Source organism: Acanthisitta chloris, unplaced genomic scaffold, assembly GCF_000695815.1.
Source record: "Acanthisitta chloris isolate BGI_N310 unplaced genomic scaffold, ASM69581v1 scaffold20492, whole genome shotgun sequence".
Lineage (NCBI taxonomy): Eukaryota > Metazoa > Chordata > Aves > Passeriformes > Acanthisittidae > Acanthisitta > Acanthisitta chloris.
In genome coordinates, this window is record NW_008660127.1 from 2,046 (window position 1) to 28,346 (window position 26,301).

The 26,301-nt window shown below is 38.4% G+C and overlaps 1 protein-coding gene across 1 annotated transcript in view; it reads right to left on the reverse strand.

Moving 5' to 3' along the window:
* Window positions 1-7,456: 7,456 nt before the first annotated feature.
* NOL10 (nucleolar protein 10) overlaps window positions 7,457-26,301 on the reverse strand; it is a gene marked incomplete at its 5' end in the record, with an annotated part of 47,737 nt that continues 28,892 nt past the window's right edge. Inside the window, 8 exons of the mRNA XM_009069711.1 lie at window positions 7,457-7,752; window positions 10,496-10,598; window positions 15,827-16,074; window positions 16,469-16,642; window positions 18,354-18,443; window positions 19,078-19,176; window positions 19,351-19,430; window positions 20,434-20,560. Coding sequence (XP_009067959.1) covers window positions 7,633-7,752; window positions 10,496-10,598; window positions 15,827-16,074; window positions 16,469-16,642; window positions 18,354-18,443; window positions 19,078-19,176; window positions 19,351-19,430; window positions 20,434-20,560 — 1,041 coding nt within the window. The remainder of the gene's footprint in view (window positions 7,753-10,495; window positions 10,599-15,826; window positions 16,075-16,468; window positions 16,643-18,353; window positions 18,444-19,077; window positions 19,177-19,350; window positions 19,431-20,433; window positions 20,561-26,301) is intronic.

The following is a 26,301-nucleotide window of genomic DNA, read 5'->3' on the forward strand; positions in this document are numbered from 1 at the left end:
GGCAACAGACAATACATTTCTGAATTTACACAACTATGGATGATTTAGTCATCGAAGTTTTCATTCACTTGTACAGAAATCCACTTACTTTAGCTCTGCTGATAGGAGTACAAACTAGTTTGTACCAGGGGATGCTCATGAGTATTTAGCATGGAAATGCCACTTACAGGACAAACACATGGTAACACATTATTTTATCAATAGAAATTTGCCACTGGGCCCCATGTGGATTAAGGATCTGGCTCAAATTAACAAAGAAAGGAGGAAGGAAGTGTTACCAAAATGCAGTTAACACAAGTCATCAAAGAAAGGAATAGGGCAGTGGGAAAATGCCTAAAATCATAGGCGGGGTATGGAAATTAGCAATACCCAGTTTTACAGACAGAATGACTTATGAATCCTGTAGCAAGGTTCACCATTATCCCTCTAGCCTGGCAAGATCATAGCATAGTTTCTAGGAGGATCTGCTCCAAGACACATGGAAAATAATGAAGTGGTTGGTGTCAACCAACATGGCCTCACTAAGGGTAAATCATGCCTGACAAATCTGGTGGCCTTTTGTGATGGGGTTACAGCAGTGATGGATGACGGAAGGGCAACAGACATCATCTACCTGGACTTGTGCAATGCATTTGACACTGTAATGCATGACATCCTTGTTTCTAATCTGGAGAGACATGGATTTGATGGATGGATCACTCAGTGGATAAAGAATTTGCTGGATGGTTGCACTCAAAGAGTTGTGGACAACAGGGCAATATCCAAGTGGGAAGCAGTGATGAGTGGCATTCCTCAGGGTTCAGTGTTGGGACTGGCACTTTTTAACATCATTGTTAGTGATATGGACAGTGGGATCCAGTGCACCCTCAGCAAGTTTGCCGAACAACACCAAGCTGTGAGGTGCAGTGAACACGCCAGAGCGAAGGGATAGCATACAGAGGGTCCTTGACAGGCATGAGAGGTGGGTCCATGAGAACCTTATAAAGTTCAACAAGGCCAAGTAAAAAGTCCTGCTCATGGGTCAGGGCAATCCCAAGGACAAGTACAGACTGGGAGGAGAATAGATGGAGATTAGTCCCATGAAGAAAGACTTGGGGGTGTTTGTGGATGAAAAGCTCAATATGACTGGGCAATGTGTGCTTGCTGCCCAGAAGGCCAAGCACACCCTGGGCTGCATCAAAAGGGGAGTGGCTAGCAATTGTGCCCCTCTGCACTTGTGAAACCCCACCTGGAGTACTGTGTCCAAGCCTGGGGTCCTCAACACAAAAAAGGTGTGGACCTGTTGGAACAAGTCCAGAGGAGAGCCACTAAGTTGATCAGAGGGCTGGAGCACCTCTCCTATGAAGACAGGCTGAGAGTTGGGATTTTTCAGCCTGGAGCATAGAAGGCTTTGGGGTGACCTTAGAGCACCTTCCAATAAAGGGGGCGTGTAAGAGATCGGGAGAGACTTTCCACATCGGCATGTAGTGATAGACAAGGGAAAATGGCATTAAGCTCAAAAGGGTAAATTCAGATTAAAAATTAAGAAATTCTTCACTCTCAGGGTGGTGAGGCACAGGAACGGGTTGCCCAGAATGGTTGTGGACCCCCATCCCTGGAGGTGTTAAAGGCCAGGCTGGATAGAGTCCTGAGCAACCTGGTGCAGTGGAAGGTGTCCCTGCCCATGGCAGAGGGCTTGGAGCTAGATGATCTTTAAAGTCCCTTCCAACCCAAACTGTTCTATAATTCCATGATCTAGAGATCCTTTAAAATGCAAGAATTAGTTTTCTTCTGGTTGTGTGAACTACAAGCTCTGCTAAATCTAATTATTTTCTGCAAGCTTTACTACAAATTGTTCATTTTGGTGACAGGGGTACTTCATGTTCATCACAAAGAGTCAGTTGTTGAGTAAAATGGTCTTTGAAACAGAGATAATGATCAAGAGCTAAAGTTTATTAATGGATTTATGTGCTTTCATTCAGCTTAAAATCCCCATGCTTCCCAAGATCAGACAAAATATATTAGCTATGGAATCATGCCAAGAGTAGTATTTAATCTTTATGAAAGAGATAAAAAGATAAAACTAGTGAGTGACTCAGTGGAAGGATGAAACAAAGAGAGAAAATTACTCCAGTCAGTTAATGATGCATGCTTCTTCCTTATGCCCTACAATATTGATAGAGTCATTGGGCTGGAGAGGTCCACTAAAGTTCATTAAACCATTCCTCTTCCCCAGGGAAGGCTCCACTATACCTGTAGGTACATGGGTATCTCTACCTGCAGATGTCTAATCCGACACCACAAGTCTTTCCATGGACATTGCACAACCTTCCCAGGTAAGCAGCCGTACTGCTTCACTGTCCTCCTGCGTCTGAAAGTTGGTCCTTTCTTCCTGAAATTCAATTATATTCCTTGTTTTTACACCATGAAACACAGAGAACACAACAAAACAAGCTGTTGCAAAGCAAGATGGAGCAATTTGAAAACTGTTACATCTTCCCTCACAACTCTTCCTGACACTGGCAATCTCAAATCATACCTACTTTAAGCTCAGTACATAAACAAACCTCATGAGTATAAAAATTTACACACACACTATGTATGAAGGGAAATACTTTTAAATCACATCATTATTTTGTTCAGACACTAAAAACCAGCAGTGTGGTTCTTTCATATTCTTTCACTGTTTTATATAAACTGGTGGATGCTCTTAGTTTCAGAAAATTACACCAGCTAGAGGAACACAGAATGATTCTTGGCTTAGTAATAGTATTTTGAAAAGAACATTACACAAATAGTATAGGTTCAATGTTTGTTGAACAGGCCTAGCTGAGATTCCCCGCAGGAGTGCCCACAGTGCTGTGCTTTGCATTGGTAGCTAGAAAGGTGTCAATAACACACCAGTGTTTTGGCTACTGCTGAGCAGTGCTGGCACAGCATCAGTGCTTTCAACATTCCAGTCCCCAATAGTGGGCTGGGGGTGGGCAAGATCTTGGGAGATAGGTTCAATGTTTGTTGAACAGGCCTAGCTGAGATTCCCCGCAGGAGTGCCCACAGTGCTGTGCTTTGCATTGGTAGCTAGAAAGGTGTCAATAACACACCAGTGTTTTGGCTACTGCTGAGCAGTGCTGGCACAGCATCAGTGCTTTCAACATTCCAGTCCCCAATAGTGGGCTGGGGGTGGGCAAGATCTTGGGAGGGGATACAACTAGGCCAGGCCAGCCAAACTGACCAAAGGGATATTCCACCCCATGTTGAAGAATGGCTAAGGGAACAGGGGCACAGCTCCCAGAGAGCATTGTGCGAGCAAGAGTCGAGCAAAGGCTTATGGGAGCTTTGAGCATATAACTAAGAAGTAGGCCTCAGGAGTTTAGCTTCTCAGCATTAGAAGTTATTTTTGCAGCATAATGTTGCAGCCAAAGGACAAGCTATCTGGGAAAGCTCAGCAATGTTGCAAACCCAAGGATGAACTATTCCGGGAAAACAAAGAAGGATTCTCCAGAAAACAAAAACTTCTTCACAGCTGCAGCTGCAAGCAGACATAGTAAATAAATGTAACCTGTAGAGCTTAGGTAATGCTAAAATGAATAATAGGTATAGTTGTCCTGCAAGCTAAGAAAGTATACAAATGTAACTTTTAGAGTTTAGGTAATGGTAAAGAGAACAATAAGCACAGTTGTTCATGCACTGTATAAAAGATGGACAATGGCTTACAATAAACGAGTCTTGCTGGACCCCATCGGGTGCGCATTTCTCCCACCGATTTCCCACAACCCCATACGATGACAGCTCAGATACAAAAGCTGAAAGAGGAGGTAAGGGGGGGCATACATCATAACATTTACCTTCCAGATCAACCACCATGCGTGCTGAAGCCCTGCTTCCCGGGAAGTGGCCAGACATTGCTTCCTGTTGGGAAGTAGAGAATTTTCTTTTTCCTTCCCCTTTGCTTTTGTCTGTGCAAACTGTTGCTTTAGTAAACCGCTTTATCTCGACCTACAAATTGTTTTTTCCGCCTTAATTCTCTCCTCTGTCTCACTAGGAAGTAGGAGTGGTAGAGTGGCTTGGTGGGCACCTGGTGTCCAGCCAAGCTCAACCCACTACAATAACTAATAGCCTACCTGAAGTAAATCATATTACTTGTGGAGTACGAAAGTACTGAAGTACAGGTGACATATCAGATCCAGGTCATTCATTTATCTCACTGGTATTTCACTCACATTTAACCACTATCTGTACATGTACTTACTGAGGTTTTAAGCTCATTCTCACCAAGTTCTCATGTCTATGAAACAATTGAGGTTTTCATGGAAGTTGCAGCATCTGATTACTCTTACCTTAGAGTATGAACGTTAAACGTCTCAAAGGATCCCAGCAGCTGCTCATCTTCTAGGAATGGCAATTCTGGATGAATACTAATTCCTGCCGTATGGAAATCAATGTACTGTTGACTGAAAAAAGGTTAACGCAACCACGTTGACACTTAAGAAGTGTCTGCTTTGGTTGCATGATGAAGTTAATTTCTTGCAATGATGTTGCATTAACAATGCCAGCTGCTACTGAAGCTTCAGACCTTCCCCCAGATAGCTGTTCAAGGACATTAACCTGCTTTATCAATCTCAAAAATCTAAACATGCTTCATGCCAGGTCTGTGGACAGTGAGGTGGACAGAGAACTGGCTGAAGCTCAGATTCCAGCGGGTCGTAATCATTGGCTTAGGGTCTAGGTGGAGGCCTGTTACTAGTGGTGTCTCCCAAGGTTCAACAATGGGTCCACTGCTGTTTAACTTGTTCATCAATGACTTGGATGAAGGGGCAGAGTGCCTCCTCAGCAGGTTCACTGATGCTACAAAGCTGGGAGAAGTGGCCAATATCCCAGAGTGCTGTGCAGCCCTTCAGAAGGACCTAAACAGGTTGTAGATGGGCAGAGAAGAACTGCCTGAAATTCAACAAAGGCAAATCCATACAGGCTGAGGGCTGACCTGCTGGAAAGCAGTTCTGCAGAGAAGGACCTAGGGTTCCAACAAGCTGTCCGTGAAGCAGCAGTGTGCCTTTGTGGCCAAGGCGGCCAATGTATCCTGTGATGCATTAGGAAGAGCATTGCCAGCAGATCAAGGGAGGTGATCCTGCCCCTCTACTCAGCCCTGGTGCGGCGGGTGACTGAGCACTGGAACAGGCTGCCCAGAGAGGTTGTGGAGTTTCCCTCACTGGGGATATTCAAGAATTGCCTGGATGCAACCATGTGCGATGTGCTCTAGGATGACTCTGCTTGAGCAGGGAGATTGGACCAGATGACCCACTTCCAACCTTATCCATTCTGTGATTCTGTGACCTTAGGGCTCTGCTACCTCTTCCCACCTTGCCAAGGGTTTGGGTGCCTGTGCTGAAGTTCTTGTACTGGCATGACCAAACATCTGGGGACCAGTGTTAGGAGATCTGTGCGAGAAAGGGCCTTGCCAGAGGCCTGTCCCATTTTGCTTGGGAGCTGTGTCACCTTTAGTATTCACCTAAGCTCTGCTGCAGGTGTGCCCATGCCTGCCCAAGGACCTCACAGATCCTGACCTGTTCACTTCACCTTGGAACTGCCTTGTCATCATGAACTTCTTTGGTCAACCCAAAAAAAATACACCTTTTAAAGCTGAAAGTTAACCATTTCCAACTTGGTTCACTACTAACATGCAAACCAGCCACATCTTTGGTTTACCGTTCCTGATAGCCCATAAAATCATTGCTGAAATATGGATGCCTTAAATCATAAATGCACCTCTAGCTCTTGATCAAACAAAATGGGATTTAGGCATACCATGAGAACCAGCAAACTTCACCAAATTCCTGCTCTTACAGTGGCAGTTCTGTCCACCCAGTCCCCAGCTCTCCCTGTATCAACCACAATGGAGGCAAGTTTCCACTATTAATCTTTCCACATCCAGTACAGCCATGTATAAGACATGAGCACACTGGAATTGTACATGGATAGTCTCTAGGAGATAACAATGCTCCAGGGGAAAGATGTCTAGCTAGCACAAACTTTAACTTGTCATTGCACTTGGATTTCAAAGACTTGAATGACAAAAGGCAAGTCTCCAAATAGAGGGACATACCCTACAGCAACCACAACTGCATTCACATTTTCTCAGTGCCTAAGGAGAGATATTAATGGTACCTACAAGCATGGGTGAGTGACACTGGAATACTGAATAGTTCTGTGTTAACTAAAAAGCATGAGAAGCTTATGGACAATGCAGAAATTTGACAGCTAAAGTTAAAAAAATAGGTACTGAGAGACTCATCCTTTCGTTAAATGCAAGGACAGAGGTGATGATTTCAATGCATGTTTTAAAGATAAAAATATTAGGTGCAAAAGGCATTTTTAAACTAAAGGCAACAATATAATAACAAACAGAAACAAGGAATTAAAGCAGGCAAAACTAAATCAGGGAGAAAAAAGTAAATTTAACCATGTGACTAACTTTTCTACCATCTAACAATAAAAATAACCCATCAGGCTATGAGAAAATGAGGTTTTTACTGAGATAACTGCAAAAATTATATGGTAAACACTTACCAGGAGACCCAACGAGATTAATAATCACTTTGCTTTATAAAGAGAACTTCTGAGTCTCTTAAAAAGATTTACATAAGATTTTCTTTTGGAGGCAAAGTCCACAGGTATTAAGATTTAGTAAAAAGACAATTTATAAAGGCTTTTAAAAAGCAATAAAAAGGTAAAAATTAATTATTTGCTTAAGTAATGACCTACTTATGTAAATGATGGGCTAGCAAGATAAAAATCAGTAAGAGATCCTGTATCATGGTTAGCAACAAGCATTCTTTCAGGAATCAAAAAGATAACAGAAAAGAATCAATCATTTCCTTAATGTGGCTCCTAGTTTTTTAAGCTATTTAAGGAAACTAATTTTTTGAAGAATAGGAGACTACTGGCATGACCTTAATGTGCTTGTTTTGTGAACACATAACACTTGATCTACACTGAACCATGGCTGGCTTATCAAAACAGAATCCTTGGGACAAGGCTGAACATGAGTAAAGGCAGTATTCATGGACTACCCTTTTGAGATTTCCCCTTTGTACACTGGTGTGACAAGAGAAGTGTCCTTACGGAGTTACTCAGAGAAACTTGAATCAATTGCCCTCCTGACAACCATGTGCACCATTTGCTTACTAAAGCAACCCAACAATATAAAGCCAAAGTAATTTTTTGAAAAATATAGTTGCATCATCCTTCAAGAACCAGCAAAATTTGTTATGATCTTGTGAAGTATAAGCTTTAAGATAAAATATTTACTGTTGATCTCCTATCTAAGCAGTCACAAATAACTATTTCAGAAACCAAACCCCAGAGCTCTCAAGTTAAATAAAAGACAGGCAGCTTCATTGTATACATAAATTCTTATATAGAAAACATCCAGGGTTACACAACAACCAGCTGCTGGTAATTTCTGAACAAACACAGTTCATCACTGGATCATATTCATACTGTCCTTCGGTCAGTCAATAATTAACACAGGGTTTAGGAAGTTCTGTTTTTGTGTTCAGCAGTGAATCAAAATACAAATTCATTGGTACTCCGTTCCAATTTGGAAAAGTCCCCTTCTCAAATAAAAAAGAAGTTCTTTAAAAAAAATAACATAAATCAATGAAACAGTCGTCCTCTTCCACGTTTGCTCTTGAGATGACCAGCAGAACGCCTAAGGGCTTTCCTCTCTTGACGATGTTGTTTCTCAGCTTCCTGCTGTTTCCTTTGCTGCTCTGACTGGAATATTAAAACAAAAATAGACTCAGGTTCTCGTAAACTTACACATCACCTCATTATCCCAGTACCAATATATCAAGTCAGAATTCCATTAGGGAAACCTGGAAATGTTGCTGTAAATGGTTCCATGCTATCTTGTCTCACACCACAGCTGTCAATGCTGGGCATACCTATCATTTGAAGTTTTTCAGAGCAAATGTTAACACAAAAAAGTATCGAAACCAGTGAATAAATCCTGTGTTTCAGATAAAAACCATTTAACAATACACTCCACAATTTATATTTTAATGCCCTTAAGAAGGTAAATCCCAATTTGAGGCTACCTAGTATCAACTTTGATTAACGAGTATTTCCATAATTAATATTTGCATAAATTGATTTTAAAAGGACAGAACAATTAGTTAAATTTGCTAAAGTATTCAGGTTTTCTAAAATGAGTTCTTAGGAGCCCTTGAAAGTGTTTGATAGGCTTTATGCAATTCTAGAAAGACTTTCCAAGCGAAAGTAATTTTAAATCTCTGCTTCTGTGGCACATGCCCTATTAGTATTTCTCCTCTTCATCAAAAACATGCTGAAAGGGTTTAATTTAGGTCCCACATAGAGGAAATGGCTCTCACAGCCATAAACTACTATTTTCTGGCAAGCAGAGCAAACAAGAAACCCTCTATTTGAAAATGTAAGTAGTTTCCCTGCATCTCCAGACCTCTTCTGAAACAGTCTTGAGAAATCCAAGACTGCTACGGATAGTGTACTGAAATTGAATGATCTTGATTTGGATTAGAAACTTTGTGGTTTGTTTGTTTGGGTATTTTAAATGTCTTCCATACCTTCCTGATAGTAATACTTAGGTATTTTAGAAGCCCTGCTATTTGTTTAGATCTATTTGCTACTATAAAGCATATTAAAATTGAAAAATAAGTTGCCACACTATAGGAACTATATTCAAATCCCCTGAAAACTAGACTGTGAAATATCAATGACAAACAATTTCATTGCTGGATCTGTCAGTGGTTGCTGGGCATTCAGGATGCTGCTAACATACCACACCTGCAGCAGCCAAGTTCAGTCAATTCCACTGACTTGGACATAGAAGTACTAACCCTGTGGAAGCACAACTCTATCCCCTACTAAATCTTTCTACCTACTCCTAAATTCATCTGCCCTTTAAGGAAAGGGCATCATAAAGCAGAAGCTGACAATTCAAATAACACTAAAATCCCTTTTTTTGGCTTGCCAGGTCCAACTCTACATGCTCTGAAAAGGAATGTCAAGACTGCACAGCATGATGATTTCCTAGCTTGCCAAGCTCCATTCCTTGGGACTTCAAAATATATAAACAGTGTCTGTTTATTTGAGAGAAGGCTTGTAAGTTTTACTTTGTTGTTCTGTTGATGGATGAAAATATCTCCACTGTAGATGCACTGTTTTTCTTTTTAAAAACCCTTTCTGAGTTAAAGCTACTGTAAAGAAGATTGTGCTTTCAAAGCCCTGCAAAGCCCATTTAATTAGCTGCAAGACACTAACGTATCAGTTACAGAGTTGGTAAAATCCCCAGAATGGTTACCCTACACAGCACTGCAGAGGAATTTGTGACTTATTTCACAGTCAACACATTTTAAATTCCAGCAATACAGGAATCAAAAACAGATGAAAAAGGACATCTGCAAACAGATAATAATTAGGTAAAAGAAGTAAGGTAGAAATAGTCAATAAATCTGATTTTTTTCCCATCAGGCATACACAATATGAGAGTCAAATAAGTACTTAGCCATTCTTGTGACAGCAGTTTTACCACTGAAAATTATATTTGACCATTGTTAAGGAGAAACACATTATAGCAAAGAGGCTTACCCTGAGAAAAAACAATTTGAACAGATGTGAATTTTGTCAACTCAAGTATAAAGTAATATGATATTAATTGATACTATTAATATGATGGGTCTTCAGATTTTACAAAGCATCCTTTCTTTGGTTCTAAAGCAATTTTCTAGTAGAAAATCCCTACGTGTTCTACAGCAGTAGTAGATAAAACCATAGAATCACAGAATGAACCAGGTTGGAAGAGACCTCAAAAATCATCGAGTCCAACCCTACCGTTGAATGCACACATGCATTCAGCTCTACTCACACGATAAAGTAATCGCCTGTCTGCCATCTACAAAGTTCTTTAGGATGGGAAATCAAAACCCTTGGGAAAGGTAGATGGGCAGCAGTCAGCTGCACACTTCAAATGGAATTTGACAACTAGAACAGGACCAGAGGTCATTCCTGTGATTAGTGTTACACAAATTCAATGACAAAGGTGGTTAGGAGCTCTGTTTTTACCATGCAGAGACCTAGCAACATGCTCAGCTGAGAGAAAGCCTGTCACCTACAGCATCCTGATTGTGTTTGGACCTGCAGACCAAGATCTGATCAGTCCTGGCACAGAAGTCAGGCAAGGTCACAAGCTTCTGGTGGTGTCTGCAAACAAACTATTAAAAGATGCAAGCCATTATTTTCCACCGAACATAAGACTTTATGAGTGTTGCCTGAGTTATAAGGGAAAAACACTCAGAGTACTACCGGAGGCTTTCATTCTCTTGGCAAGAAGCTGAAGAGTTGGCAGCTTATAAAGAAACAAAGAGGGACATTTGCTTGACGGTTTTAAAGTTCTTGTTCTTTCATGCAAAAACTAAAGTTACTTGTGTATTTAAGATATACTCATATATCTTAAAAAATTATATACATATGTATAGCTCACCTTCTTTAATTTGAATGTTGCCTGTTTGCTGCCTACTGTGGTATCAGACACATTGAGTGTGCCAAGTGTTTCTTCAAGCTTTAAACGATCTTCAAGAGTTTTCCTGCAGAGAAAAATTAACATTAGTCCCTAGTTTTTTGCCATCCTTTTACTACAAAACCAGTTGATAATGCAATCAAAGCTAATCCAAATTTCTCTGAAACCCTAAAGTGTCATAACTCTAAAAAAGTAAATATCCAGGAAACAGAAATCATTCCCTGCAGATATTGCTTTCAGTAGAAACATTTTTTAAATGTATGTAATGTTCATTGGGTTTTGCTGCTAAAAAAACAACATGACTCTACTTGAGAAAGAAACAACATCTTTCTATTGCTATTGTTTTCTTTGAAATGTCAGAAAAAGTTGGGTATATTCAACTGCAGTAATAGATACATGCACAAATGAAAAAAGGTAAGGCAAGATATACACAGTTTTCTTGGAATCTTGTAATTTCTGAACTGGAAACACTTTTGAAGAAAGGAAGTAATCTTGACTATACGTCAAAATGAATTAATTGTCAAATGAATCACTTCACTGATAGACACAAACTACTTAATCCAAATACAAATAACTGTTGGGACACTGCACCCACAACAGTCTAAGGCAAGTAGTTTTCTAAATAAAACAACAATATAAACAAATGAATGTGGTAAATAAGACAGACCCTGGCCCCAGAGAGGAGCTCCACAGTATTATACACCTTCAAGCACAGTGCTTATCACTTAGTTTCTGCAAGCAAGCTGGTATAGAGCTTCTCCCTTGGGCACCACACTCCAGAATTTCTGTGGAGCAGGAGGCAGCTGTTGTGGGCAGCTGTTTTCAGCTCTCCTCCACTGGAAGTTAATGTCCTTACAAAGGTAAAACACTTGGACATGCCCCCAGGTTGAGAGCTGTTATTTAATATCACAATTGCTGACTTCAGTTAAGTTGGGTTGTAAACTAGAACAGCTGAGGAGTGGAAATACACCTTGTTCCCACATAGCTTCCAGCTCAGGGGTGAGGCAGGCAGACAGGGATGGTGCTGGCTTCAACCAGTCTCCCTAAAGGCAGCCGTGAGTCCTAACACAGCTCATCCTTCTCCTATAATGTAGCACCATTTGAGAATATGACATGGCTTGTACGATCAAACCCACTCTGCCTGTGCTTAGAACACATTCTCCTAACCGTAAATGAAATTAGTTTCTGCAATTTGAGATGCTATTACTGCCTCATTAGCTCTCTCTGAAGATGGCCAAGAGGGCTTTTATGTACAAGTTTTAAAGTGGAAAATAAATCAACATAACAATAGTGACAATTAGCAGTCACCAAAGTCACTGGCATTTACTGTAGATGAAGGGCTCATGGACTGTGGCCTATGCATGAAGTTTCTGAAGTCTGCTGAATTTTGGTTAATGGGCCATTTCATGTAACAAAGACCTTTCAGATAAACAATGAAAAATTACTGTCAAGGATTACTTTCTTTCTTTCTCATGACTAGGTACTTTGATTGTATTTTTTCTGTAGTATATTTTTCATTGAGTACATGTAAAAACTTGCTCCATCTGTACGAATCGGAAAGACAAGCTAAGCCTTAGAGCTAACTGTGGCAGGAGATCAGTCACCAACACTGTGGTGGGATTTCTACACTCAAGTGAAGTCCCATTTTTTCTCCCCTTTGAAAGTGAACTGGAGAAATATGGCTACTACCCAGCAATTATTTAGCATGACTGCCTAGATACTGCTTCAGTCAGGAGAAAAATTTAAATGAGGAGATACTAGCAAAACACTGCGGGGTTGCAATTTTACTGAATAAATACAGGTATGGCTCTATTTATCTGAAGATGTGCAGATCTCAAGGGATAGTGAATTGCACGCACTGCTATACTAACACAATGCTGTGTTGTTTTGCTGGGGCATTTTATATCTTCCTCAACAAATTAATTCAAGGGATACATTTACAGTGTTATTAGAAGCAACTTCCTCTGCCCTACTGTAAAAAACCAAACAAAATATCCCCCATGCACTTCTTTTTTCCTCATATACAAAGAAAACACCTTTTCAGGACTTTTCCTACTGTTTTACTTTAGCAATACCTAGGAATTTCAATTATGCATTGTTGGCTTTCTTGGCCATCTCTGAAGACACATACATTGACTGTCATACTTTTTATGATATATGACTAGTGTAGTTTTTAGCTTTGACATGTTCTAACCTCTGTAACATACATTTTAAAGGGACATCAAGTAAATCAAAATACCTCTTAGCACAGTGATAAAAAGCCTTTCCTTTTATGCATTTAAGTTACCAGGTAAGAAACTTATGCTGTAAGCAAGCAAAGCAAGGATTTGCAGGTTTTCCTGTGTAAGCGTATAAAGAGTGCAAAAGGGGAAAATTAAATGCAGACAGATTTGAGACAAGGTGTTTTTTACAATCATGAGTAAACTTTGCAGCTTTCCTACGCAAAGAAATGTGTAGACTGTTGGTATAGGAAAAAAATTTATAGTACGCACTACTGCTTTAGAAGTTGGGCTTGGAGCCATGCTGAGTCAGGAACATGTCAAAAGAAACACCCAGTTTTATATAAGTCATAAACTGTTTCCTCAGGTAGAACATTATACGATTAGAGGAACAAAGAACACCTAGCCATTAAATGCATAGTGAAGGTATTAAGGTACTTAATTATATTGGTCACAGACCGTCATTCCACAACTTGGATATATCAAATCAAAGACAAACATGCCAGTCTCACCAGATTGTACATGCCACTACAGTCTATCCAATTTTCAGTACGTTACTTGAATTAATTATTTCTATGCTGACTACTTATCACTGAATAAGGCCAGCAAAAAACATATTTATTTTCTTCATAAAATTCTAATATGTAAAAATGCTTATTAACCAAACAAGTTAGCTCACGATGCAGGCTAAATCATTATGATTACAGAATTGTATCAGCTATACCTTGTAAGAAACAGATACCAGCTGTTCATTTTTTAATTTTTTCTAAGAATTCGAGGAATATCAAACTCCGTACTAAGAACAATGCTTGAATTAGCACAAAGGTGATTGGTGAATATAGAGCTAACTGCTTAGAAAAAGATTTAAAAAAACCCACATGTAAGACAATTCAATCACAACAATTCAGAAAACAAAGGATGTGATGCTACCACTTTTTTTTTTTTTGTCTTCTATTCTGTCCTCAAATTCCTGTCCTTTTTACATTCTACATTAGAACCCCTCTGTGCACCTTCCACACCGAGGCTATCTATTAGCAGCAAATCTTAAGACAGATTCTCTTTTCTTTAAAAGCAGCCTTTTAAAAGTCTTTCGATGGTTTATGTCATCACTGATATTCTTCCATCTACTGGACAGGTCTGAGGTATTTGCTTTTGTTTTTCCTGGGCTGAAGAAATGACTGACTTTTTCTCCCTTAAAACCAGATGAAAGAATTTACTTTGTCCTGTGTCACACTCTACTACTTTTTTCTAAATGTTTCTCTTCCTTACACCTGTCTTGGCTTATTTACTTAACTTTCAGCACCCTTGTTCACATTTAAGCCTTCCATGTTTTGAACAAAATGAAATCTTAATGCTTTAAATTAACTGTCCTTGAGAATTTCCTTTAGAGCTTAGCAGCTATATTTGTGCAAAAGAACAGTAAGCAAGTAGGCTGCAGCCATACAGCCTTTTAACGAAGTATTTCAGCGGCACCGAGTAGACAGTGTTATTTGTCCAGTGTCTCGGGCTCCTTCTAAGTTACAGCTAACGTGACTATAAACCTAATTACAACGTAAAAAAATATTCCTAACCTACAATATTTTGCCAAGGTGTCCAGAGTGAATTTTCCCTTGATAAAGAAGAAAAACTGACAAAATTAAAATGTTGCTTCATCTTTTGGAAGAAAGAAGAAAAATAACCAGAAGAAAGTTACTGGAAAAATTTAAGAAAACTAGGGTCCAGAATGAGTGGGTATATTCAATCAAAAGAACAAAGAAAACTTCCTCTGTGAAATTACCTGCTGACAAAAAACAGCTAAGGAAAACATGACAATCAGTTCTGCAGGACTGCTATATATCCCAATTTATAAAATCTACTACTTCTATCAAAAGAAGTCTTATAGGTACAACATGGAAATCACAGACTACCTGACTACCATGGGAACACTCTCACTAATCCTTAGAAGTCCACTCTACATAACTCTAGTTGAAAACTTGCACATTTAAGGACCAGACTAAATTTTAATCAAATGTTTACACGTCTCCATAAAATTTCCATCATGAAACAACTAGGCTGTAGAGTCAGTCACTGGTGACATAAAGAATCAGCCCTATTTATATATATTATTCACTTTCTTTACTTTGACTGTAACATTTCATTCTAAGTAAACACAATGTTCATTATGAGATCCATCTAGCCCAACAACCCGTTTCCAACATTAGTCAAAATTCTTCTCTGCATCCACCGTAAGAACTTTGAAGCTACTGTCTTGAAAGATTTTAGTATTAGTATCTGCACTCCAAACAATAAAAGGCTATCAAATCTCATCTTCTGAAAGGCTCAACTCACCTCTGAAAAAAACAAATCAATGAGATTTGCAGGCATTGAACACCTCAAAGCCAAGTCCTTAAGTTTGATGTGCTCTGTCTTTAGTTTGACATGCACTTTATACAGTACCCAGTTACTTCAGTTGATCATCAGTTTAAGGAAATAAAAAAACAAAACAAAAAAATACCAAAACAACCTCACTAAACAAACCCCCTCCCACTCTGATATTCCATACTGCAAAAATGAAAAACAGAAATAGTAAGTCCTGACAATATAAGGACAGTGCAGATTTTGAAAATTTCTGGAAAGCATAAAAATACCCGGACAGTAACATTTTTCTTTTAGTCCCGAAACAGTGACATGCCATGCAGCACTCTACACCCTGTTAGAGAGTCAGATGAAAAACATCCAGACTGTCAACCTCATACTCACACAGGTGAACAAATATAACTAGTCTCACAAGACCTGAGTGTTGATACTTGTGAGAGTGGCACTTCACCAACCCTGAGTAATGGATACCCAAATCGGACTCAAAATATTAATGTCTTACTCATCTCATTTGTGTTGTCTCTCTGCCCTACTTAAAACATTTTATTTAACTGCAAAACAAAGCTTTCAAGAACTACGTTGTGTTAAGTTATATCTCTGAATCGCCAGATGTGGCTTTACTAGCAAGTGTTTCCAAGCCAAAACACAACTGGCCTGCATTGTGGGGAAATACTTAAGAATCGTACGCCCCCAGTAATCAAAATAGTAAAACTGGTCTTACTTCATTAATTTTTGTTTTTTGGCAGAGTCTTTGAAGCTTCTGAATTCCTCTCCTTCTTTAATCTCAAAAAACTGAGGTTTCAGTAATGTTTGCTGATCCTCCTTGAACCTTTCCTGCCGCTTTAGTTTTTCCTCTTGGCGTAGAAGCTTGCGCTGTTTCCTGACCTCTTCAACCCAACCTTTTTCATCATCTGAACTCTCAGAACTTTCTGCATCACTTGCTTTTCCTTCTGGTTCTTCCTCCTCTTCCTGCAGACAAAAGTAGTGTAAAGTAAGAAATCATCAACTAATTTTCTTCTCTAACCATTCCGGCAGTTAGAGTACGTGACAGCTTTGACATAGGAATCGTTGAAGAGAACTACAATTTGAACAAAAGCAGGAGCAGCAAATGAAGCAGAAAATATATTACAAAGTTGTTACTGTCTGCATATTTTATGTTTTTCAAACCTATATTCATGTAGACATAATACATTCACATCTAAAAACTAGATTAACATTATAAACTACACTTAATTACTGTAGCTGATAAGACATTTTTGCACTGACTCTCATCTTTCCAGGGTGAAAAATCCGAATGCTTGAAACAAACAAACAAACCAACCAACCTATGGAGTTTTCTTAATGCAAATAGAAAATATTTTACCTGCCCTTGTGCTTCCAGTTCCTCTAAGATCTTTAGCTTCCTCTTTCTTTTCTCACTTATTTTAGAGACAAGTGGGTTAAGTAGCCTAAACTCTTCACTCTGCTCATCCACCTGGAAATCTGGATTCTCAAACATGACCTTAAAACGATCATCTTTGAGAAGGCTGGGCAGATTCTGGAAAAGAAGCAAAGCATGAGTGAGTTAGACAATCCTGAAACACACATTAGTAAAGTAAGTAACACCTTTTTTAATTAAACAAAATTCAAAACCAGCGTATGAAATGCCAGTTGCTTTATCCTTCCAGGCCATATAAAAATCAAGATTTATGCTTATTGTAGTTTCACAAAGGTCAAATAAGTATCATTCTAAGCTACCTGTAAGCAAGAGGTTCTTTAATGCACACTACAGACACTTTAAATACACAATTACTACTATTATTGAATTAATGTTTCACATACATTCAGTCAGCTAGTCTGGAGACACATTGATATCTATTGACAAATCAGCAGTACCTCCAATAATGCTGCCTGACAGGGCTGATTCTACAACATGTAAAACATTACCAGAGTAAACATATCTTTACACAATGCTACTACTGTTTTACTCTAAGTACTTGAGAGGAAGTGTTTCTATATATTTTATCACACTTTTTTTTCCACCACCCTCACGTACAGAATGGAAAAGGCAGCTTTATTTATGTCAAAGCAAAATGAACTCGGTGTACGCTACTGGTGAATTATGAACAGTTCAAGCTACAAATTCAGTTTATGTGAACACGAGTTGTCATTTTAAAATCATTGCACACATAGCTTTCTATTATAAAAATCTGATGATTTAACATTGCCGGACTTATACCAGTATATTAATCCCACCCCAGTCTTAAATTTTCAGTTACCTAAGGAGGGGGAGGGGCAAAGGGGGGATGGCTAAGGATACAAAAACCAACAAGTACAAATTTCAAACTCATAAACTGGTGCAAATGTGTGGCTTGCAGTCACAGCCAAAAATTAAATCTCAAAGCCTAAAATAAATTGCATGTCATAAGACTCTAATGTCATTTCAGGAAAATAATCAGGACATACATTTTTATGTACACTCTTTTTAGTACACTTAACATCACACTCTACATGTACTCCTAGACAAATCAGTCCCCATTTATCGAACTCTCATTTCCACTGTAACATTGGCTTAAGTCTGTATTTAAGGTTTCACCATCACCTACTTTTTCAGTAGTTCATGCTTCCTACTAACCATACCACACAAGATTTCATCAGTGGCCACATGCAGGTAATACCTGCCTTTCATGAATGCTATATTCCTATGAAAATGAGCATTCATGAAGTGCTACTTATAAAAAGCCTCCCCTCCCATTAACCAATTTCTTCCTTTAAACTTCTCCTAGGAGAGAAATGGATTATTTTCAGCATCAGAAAGAATTCCTGTTGCATAAGAGCAAACCATTTTGGCGATTTTATAAAATGTAGTTAACTGGGTCCACAAAAATAGGCAACTGTATATTCAGTTTTACAGGTAACATCTGTCCTGTCATGGTCACCACCAAAATACCACCAAATACAACCAACCAGTCTTCTCTGAACAACTTGGGTATTGACTCTGCAGCAACTACCTTCTGGAGTCCTACAAAGTCCATAGCATCTTCACAGAGAGTATTTCACCATTTTAAGCTTTAAGTTACTACATGGTCTTTTTGGTGCTGCCGTTTCAGCAAAGTCCACCTTAAAGCCACCTACTAGATTAAGTTATTTAGGAGAAACATAAACAACAGAATTTTGAAGCTGTTTGGCCAAACAACAACAAAATAAATCCTGTAAGCATTGTTATTTCTGTGCTCTGCCATAGAGAAGTCTCCAAAGCAAAAGCTCACCTTCTGTTTCCTTTTTCTAGCAACCTGTTGCTCTTCTCCTTCCTCCTCAATCAGTTTGAGTGCAAGTTCTTTATTGACTTTTGGAAGTTTCTAGAAAGACGAAAGCAATTAATCAACAGATTAGTCTTTTACACATGCAGCCTATGTAGCTTACATTTGTACTTGTGGAGAAGAGAGAATACTTATTCATTCTTATAACTCTTGCTGAAAAGCTCTATGACTGGTTCCAAAAATTTCTAGGTACTAGAAAAGCAACAGCACTTGGAGAAGCTTTAAATAGAACTTGTGTATGACTTTCCCGGTAATGCATCAGTGTTAGTACTTTAGATGCAATTCTTTCTCCTTTTATGTTGAAGAAATTCAATATAGAAAGCTACTAGTTGTAAACACAATTCTAATATATGTCTTTCCAGAGTACTACGTTTTAATGGCTTAAGTCATTTAGCTTAATGACAGAAGTAGAAATTACAAGTTTTACTAGTGGGCTATCTGCTGAAGTGGCAAATGTGATGAGAGCTGCTCTTTTACAGTTTGGTATCATCTGAGGGAATCACATGTGTGGAAATTTTATGGTTCTATTCATATAGTTGTATAAATTCCTTTGTGTCTCTGATAATAAACAGAATCAAATCCTAAGTCATTATATCTGTAAGATACACTTGGGTATATATTACTCTTTATCAATAGTTTTCCCAGAAGTATACTAATTGTTTACAGGATTTACCTTTAGTTGAACTCTCTGTGCACGTGTTTCTTCTATCTTCTGCCTTATTTTCTCTCTTCTGTATTCTTCATAGGCAAAAGGGTTGGCCATCATTTTCGCCTTTAAACAAGCAGAAGGACATAAAGAGAAGACACCATTAATACAGAACACAGACCATCATCTGGAGGGGAAAAACCCCAACCAAAACAAAAACCAACAAAAAGAAAACAGAAAATCCCAACACATATATTTTATTAATAAGAATAAAAATTGACAAGGATCAGTCTCATTTACCTTATGATAAAGTCTTATGTCCATGAAAAAGCCATGCATATATGCTCTGAGCAATGACGATCCAATGAGATGAGCAAGGCCTGGGAAAAAAGTTCAAGAGGATTTCAAAGACCTTTCATATATAAAGAACTTCTATTCCAAGTTAGCCACTTCACTAGCCTGCTTCAAGACAAACAAGCACTGCCAACACAACATATCAATCTAACAGTCACATTCATGACATCAAGACTAAGTAAAACTGAAACAAAAAAATCCAAACAAACCACTTTCACCAGCATAACATTTAAGTTTCCTCAGACCAACCAAACCCATTTTTCTTGTCATTATACATGTTACTGAGCACTCTTTTAAAATACCAATACGCATTACGCTCTATAGAAGTTTACAATGAAAAATTCCAGAGGATTTTTTGAAAGTTCATAGGTGTTTGATGATCCCTTTTTTAGTGTGATATAGAGATGCTTTTAATTAAAGAGTTTTGCCTTGGGTCAAAACTAACTGTCATAGTCAGAGGTAAATTAAGAAAACTGGAGCAAAACATTTCAAGCAAAGCATGTAATGGACAGAAAATGGACTAACTACCTTGAGAGAGGCATGCTTACCTTCTTTGCTGTACAATTTTTAGTACTCCAACTCCTTGAAACTGTGTTTCTATTAGCCCCAGAATGTTTTGTGTTTTCTGGAGATTACTACATTCAAGTAGGGTAGACTTTGGCAGATTTTGAGTTCAATATTCTATTTGAGCACTTCAAAAATATTTTGAAAACTAAATCAAAACTCTTCCTATGCCTTCCATTTAGTGTCTGAAAGCACACACAATGGATTGCTAGACATATTAAATCAGCAATACCAACCACCTTCTTAGGATAAAAATCTGAGAAACACTAGTGTTGCACTGGCTGGAAACCAAAGAACTCGCACTCATTGTTCTGGAATATTAATAACCAAGATGACTAAAGGAAACTACTGCCAGTGAATTTCTAACAGTTCTCATACATCCCATTGGAATTATAAAACTTACATATATAAATGACCAAAAACTGAACAATGAAGTCAGCTAAAGAGCATATTCAACTGTTTTACCTAAATTTTCAAGGTCTTTTCTGGTAACAAACTTGTAATCATCATAGACTGTGCTCTCTGGATTCTCTTCCAGTTCTTCAGTCAAGTTGTCCAAGAAGGAACACCATTTTGGGGCAGGTCCCAAAACCTGTGGATAATATAGAAAGTTATAATACTGTATATTCTCACAGGAAAAGCCTACAGTTAGGCTCTTGGCTACTGTGCTGTAATGGAACAACAAATTAATCTCACTGCAGACCTCAAAAGCCACAGCAGTTAGAGAACACAATTAAACCTATTGCTTGCATTACCAATAAGGAGTACTATATATCAGGTACGAAGTGTTACTTTAATTTAGGTTATTTGAGACCAACAGTCCAGAGGTTTCAAGTGGTCCCAGTCTGATTCATTTATTAAAAGCTCAGAGCCAAATATTATAGATAAAATTACAAACTAATGGTGCCAGATAGCAACTAATCTGTAAAGCACTGTTGGATCTTGAACACGCTAGGCTCACTATGCGCTCATGTTAAATCCTATTCTGCCCTATTTATTCTAATTAAAACATCACAGGTATACTTAATGTATTTTTATTCAAGGATAAAAACAGACTGTATGAAGAGATAATGGGAAATATTAAAAAACTTGCATATTTCCACCATGAGGCAAACGGTTTATTCACACAATTTTATGTACCACTATCAATGCATTTTTCCATATAAGCTTCCTCCAATTCCCCAAGTTACCAAATTGTCTCCCTTTACTTTTCCCTCCTGCTGTTCTGATTGAAATTCCTCTCTACCCTGACGCAAGCAGCCACTCTCAACTGTTCCAGCACTATTATTTTAGCAGGTGAGTTAGCGGAATGGAAAAATCCAACACTTTATTTTTCTCTCGAGCAAATCAGAGGACAATTTAGAAGAAGTGTTAACTCCTATAGTAGGACTTTCAATAAGGCTTCTGATTTGTTTGCTAAAAATTCCCCTTAAAAACTTTGCAGTCAACACGACCATAGGAAGGGCTGTAATTCAACAACATTTTAAGATCCACTTCATGAGATAATGTTCATTTTAAAAGTGTGTGTCTACTCATTCAGAACTCTTTTGAAGACAATTACGCACAAAATAAGTGTAAAATTGGGTTATAGACCACAATACTCTACTCATATTCTAGCCTGTAACATTTCAGAAAAAAATCATTTATTCTAGCCCACTGTTGTCTTGTATCGAATATGATTTATCTTCCCCAGATTTCAACCCTGGCTGAGAACAATTACATGCCAAGTGAAAAATTGCACTTTTTTACAGTACTGCATATTTCATTCCAATTACTAAGAGTTTCCAAGGAAATACCAAGATCTTACTAACGGGAAAGACTTTACCTACTTAATTAATCAACCAAATTCCCATGCCTGCTCCAGTAATATTCAGCATAAATAATATATAACATCCAGAATGATTTCTTGCCAGCATTACAAAAGCTTTTGTCTCCATCTTGTCTCCACCTGGATTTTAATTTTTTTATGTATTTCCCCATAACCCATTTCTTTAAATGCCAAGCTTTTATATTAATAAGAAAGCAGTCTAGATCTATTAAATGGCTTCATGCCACTCATGAAATCCGTTATCTGTGCTTCGTTAACAGACCATCAAAGCATGACTGGGGGTGGACGAACCTCTTCTAAAGTTTACCAATAGTTTTGTTTTCACTGAAGCCATTTGTCCTTCTAATAAAAATATCCCAAGTTGCTTACTAACTGAACAAAACTTCTCTTGTAATAAAATACAAGTTTCTCTGCTGAAAATTATTAGAAATGAGATTAGAGAATCCTTGGCTCACATCCACTCCCATTAAATAAGAAGTTCCCCTTCATTCCATCTTGCTGACACATCATATGAAGACCTCTATCACTTCAATAAGCCTTATCATCACTTCCACATCTATGACACTATCTGTTTAAGACTTCCAAAACACACGTTACTCACAGGACTCAGGGCATTTCAACCAGTTAAGGTAATCCCCCAATGCAACCTTGACTCATGCACAACTTTGAATAAGTAACTCACAAGTGAGGGAACACAGTTTATCTGCTCTTCAGCTGTAGCTCGACTCACTGTTTCAAGTGTTGTATACTCAAAACCTGATATTGAGAGTAAATGCTTTCATGGGACATAATCTGTGCCATGAAACCCAAAAACCCAATTATTCATTATAAGCTGTGGAGTGAGCTGGATGATCAGACCATGGAAAACAAAGTGGGGGAAATGAGATAATTAATGGGAAAAAGCAGTGGAAAATACTAGGAAAAACAGAAAGCCCAACCATTATTCAAATTTCACATGGAAACTGACAGAAAGGAAAACCCTACAGAGATGTCTCTGTACTTTTATTATTTTATTTCCCTCTGTTTTATGCTCCACTGTCAATCAACAGCCACCCCAGGATAATGCTAAGAGCACTCTGAAACGGCAGGCACCACCATTGCTGTGCCTAGGTACAAATGCAACAATTAAGAGGGCTGGTCTGCACTGGGCCTCTGAGGACGAGGTGGGAGAGGTGAAACTGGCCTGTCCCCCTCCAGTTCACAGGTTCCCACACAGGGGGTGTGCAGCAGCACAGGTGGGACTCCTAGTAACCCCTTGGAGCTTCTGTCACCACCTCAGCCTGGTGTGCAGTCCCTCCTAAAACCATCAAAACAGTCATGAAGTTGTGGAGTTTGGGTATGTCAATTAGTATACTTGCCAATTTCAATTGGAAAGGTACACGTCTACCATACCTAAGGGAGAAAAGTGCAGTGGAATTCATAGCAAGAATAAGAAAATATTATTGAGGTAGGTAATTGCATACAACTAAAGTGACAGATCTCATTTTTACAACATTTATGATATACCAAATAGGTTTCTTCATAGCTTCCAGAGACAGATGTCAAGAGATTTGAATTAAATGACTGAATGTACATACAGACAGGTATTAAGTATCTGTTCAAAGGTTTCTGACAACAATTCTACATGAGTGAACTGAAGAGTTGCTCTTTTCTTCTCAGGGAGTAAAAAGAGGTTCCAAAATCTATTTTGCAGGATGTTAAACAGTAAGTCCCTGGAAGATTTCACACAAAGCAGTGATAAACTCTTCAGCAGTAAACAAGATGTCAAAATATATTAAGATTCAAACCGCAAAAACCCCTCCCAATCTTCACTGATGTATTCTAGCAATCAAAAACATGCAAAATGTTCACAGACATTCTCAAATCAGATTTGAGAATAATTCACTAGAAGCTTCTTTCACAAAAAGTAACTCTCCCATGCCATATGATGCCACACCACAGTAATCAAGCTTACAACAAATAAGCATGAAAATACATCATATCACTGCTCTTTGGTATATTAGAAGCAAAATAATTTTTCAAAAATCTTCCAGCTGTTTGTTGTGGTATCTTTGCTGGCTTTTAAGTTACACTAAGACCATTACCAGGTAGCAAAAATGTACTCATTAAATCACACGCTGCCATACTATTTGAATAGCATGGTTTTTAGGCCTTCAACAGAGCTCTTGGTACAGTGTATTGCACAATGAGTCAGTGGAGCATTTTGTACAACTCCAGCAAGTACAGTGAAAGGTTGCAAGGAAGATTTCTGAAACAGTAATGCACAAGGATAAAAACGTACGAAGTCATCACATCAACACTGTAAATTAGAGGTTAGCTAAGCATCAGAGAAATACGACTCTTGAACAGTCTTTTAATGGATATAAGGGGGAAGAAAAAACAACTAGTTTCAGATAAAATCTGAAGTATTCATATAAAATATTATATAATCTCATTGCCTGTGATAAGATTGGACTTGACTATGCAATCTAAGGAAGCTCCTTCATTTGCATTCAAAACCAAAACGAGCACAAGTGCTATGAGGAGAGGCTGAGGGAGCTGGGATTGTTTAGCCTGGAGAAGAGGAGGCTCAGGGGAAACCTTATCACCCTCTACAACTCCCTGGAAGGAGGTTGTAGTCAGGTGGGGGTTGGTCTCTTCTCCCAGGCAACCAGCAGCAGGACAAGAGGGCACAGACTCAAGCTCTGCCAGGGGAGGTTTAAGTTGGATATTAGGAAGAGATTTTTTTACAGGAGAGAGTTATCAGGCACTGGAATGGGCTGCCTGGGGAGGTGGTGGATTCACCATCCCTGGAGGTTTTCAAGATGAGACTGGATGTGGCACTTAGTGCCATGGTCTAGTAACGACGGTAGGGTTGGACTCAATGATCTTTGAGGTCTCTTCCAACCTGGTGGATTCTATGATTCTATGAAAACTAAACCCAAAATTTAAAGCACTTTAACGAAGAGAGATTATTTTCTAGACTATCATTTCTTTAAATTAAATACATTTTATACAAATGACTCAATGACTTCACACACATTTTCCTATAGGAGACAAAAATAATGCTTTGCCAGAACATATTTGCTGGAGAAAGCTAAGGCACATCTATGCAAGCATATTCTCATCTACAATCATCCCCTTTAACAGAAGGAGATTACAGAAGGTCTAAATGAGGGAGGGAAAAATAAAAGGGGGATCCCCAGGGTGTGGGCAGTGATTGAAATGTGCAATTGTGTTTTAAACATAATTAGCTCTCTAATTGCACGGCCAAGTTTAATTAATGTAATTACATGAATTATTAATTACTATTCATTTTGAGAGCACTGTTTTCAATGTTTTGTTCTCTAATTTTAAGAATTAGATCTCAATATGTAATAACTTTGAAAAGTTTCCATCTAGATGCATTGAAAAGTCAAGAGAAGAAAGAACACCTTGTTGCACCTTGTTAACAGTTAAAGGTAAAATCAAGTGCAATTGGTAATTCAAAAAACAGAACAGTTCTAGCTTGTAGACATGAAAAGCTGCAGTTCTCTGTTCTTATTTCTATGCTTCTGGCCTTCAATCATACCCAGCCCAAGAGCTTCAGGGAGCCTAGGAGACCAGCTTGTACTAGAAGGGAGCCTTGGGATCGCATTATCTTGTTATGGTTTCTCTCTATCTACTACGTTTCCATACACAGTGTTTCCCTTAGCAACCAATGTGCTCCAAACAATTTGTCATTTTGAATTCTGCCATTCTTTTGTAATCTTCTTTCTCCCTATGAATGCTCTACAATCAACTCCAATTACAACTTGTTAATCTCATGCGTAATTCTATTTAATGTACTGAACAAAATTCTTGAACTCTCTAAATTAAACTGGTTTGGGGAATAAATTCCAAACAAATTTCCCATATATTTTTCTATTTTTCATAATTCATGCTTTCATTCACATTCACTCTACATCATATGGTCTAGATTTGGTGCTTTTACAGCCACCAAGAAGCTCACTGGAGTACAGATATGACCAAGAGAGACTGAATAGCACATTCTTCCTTTTTGGCATACTACTGACAGCAGCACTGCATTTGGTTTTAAGCCCACACACTCATAAGTTTCACTGAACTATACAATTAATAGGCTCTCTCTTTCATCCTAACTCGAGCATATCCAGATATTTTTGGCAGATTCATTAACCATAGAGGTTGGATAGTAGGTTTTCCTACCTTTCACTATGGTATGGAAGATGCCAAATCAACAATTTGGAGGTTTTACTCCCTAGAGAGTGTGTTCAAGGAAATGTTGCTTTTAGGATCTTCCCAGTATAAAACAAAAAGAACTTGCAAGCATCTTCTAGGAATGAGATACTAAATCTTTCTGCCCTGGTAGTTATCAGATAGTATTTTTCTAAATCTAAGCAGCTTGGCTTTATAGTATTGTCATTTTTTAAAAAAATCTCATATTCTCTCATCTAACAGGTATTACAGGGTTCTTTGTGAAGTCACCGTCTTTTGAAGGAGACGCTACTTCAGTTCATAATGTAGGG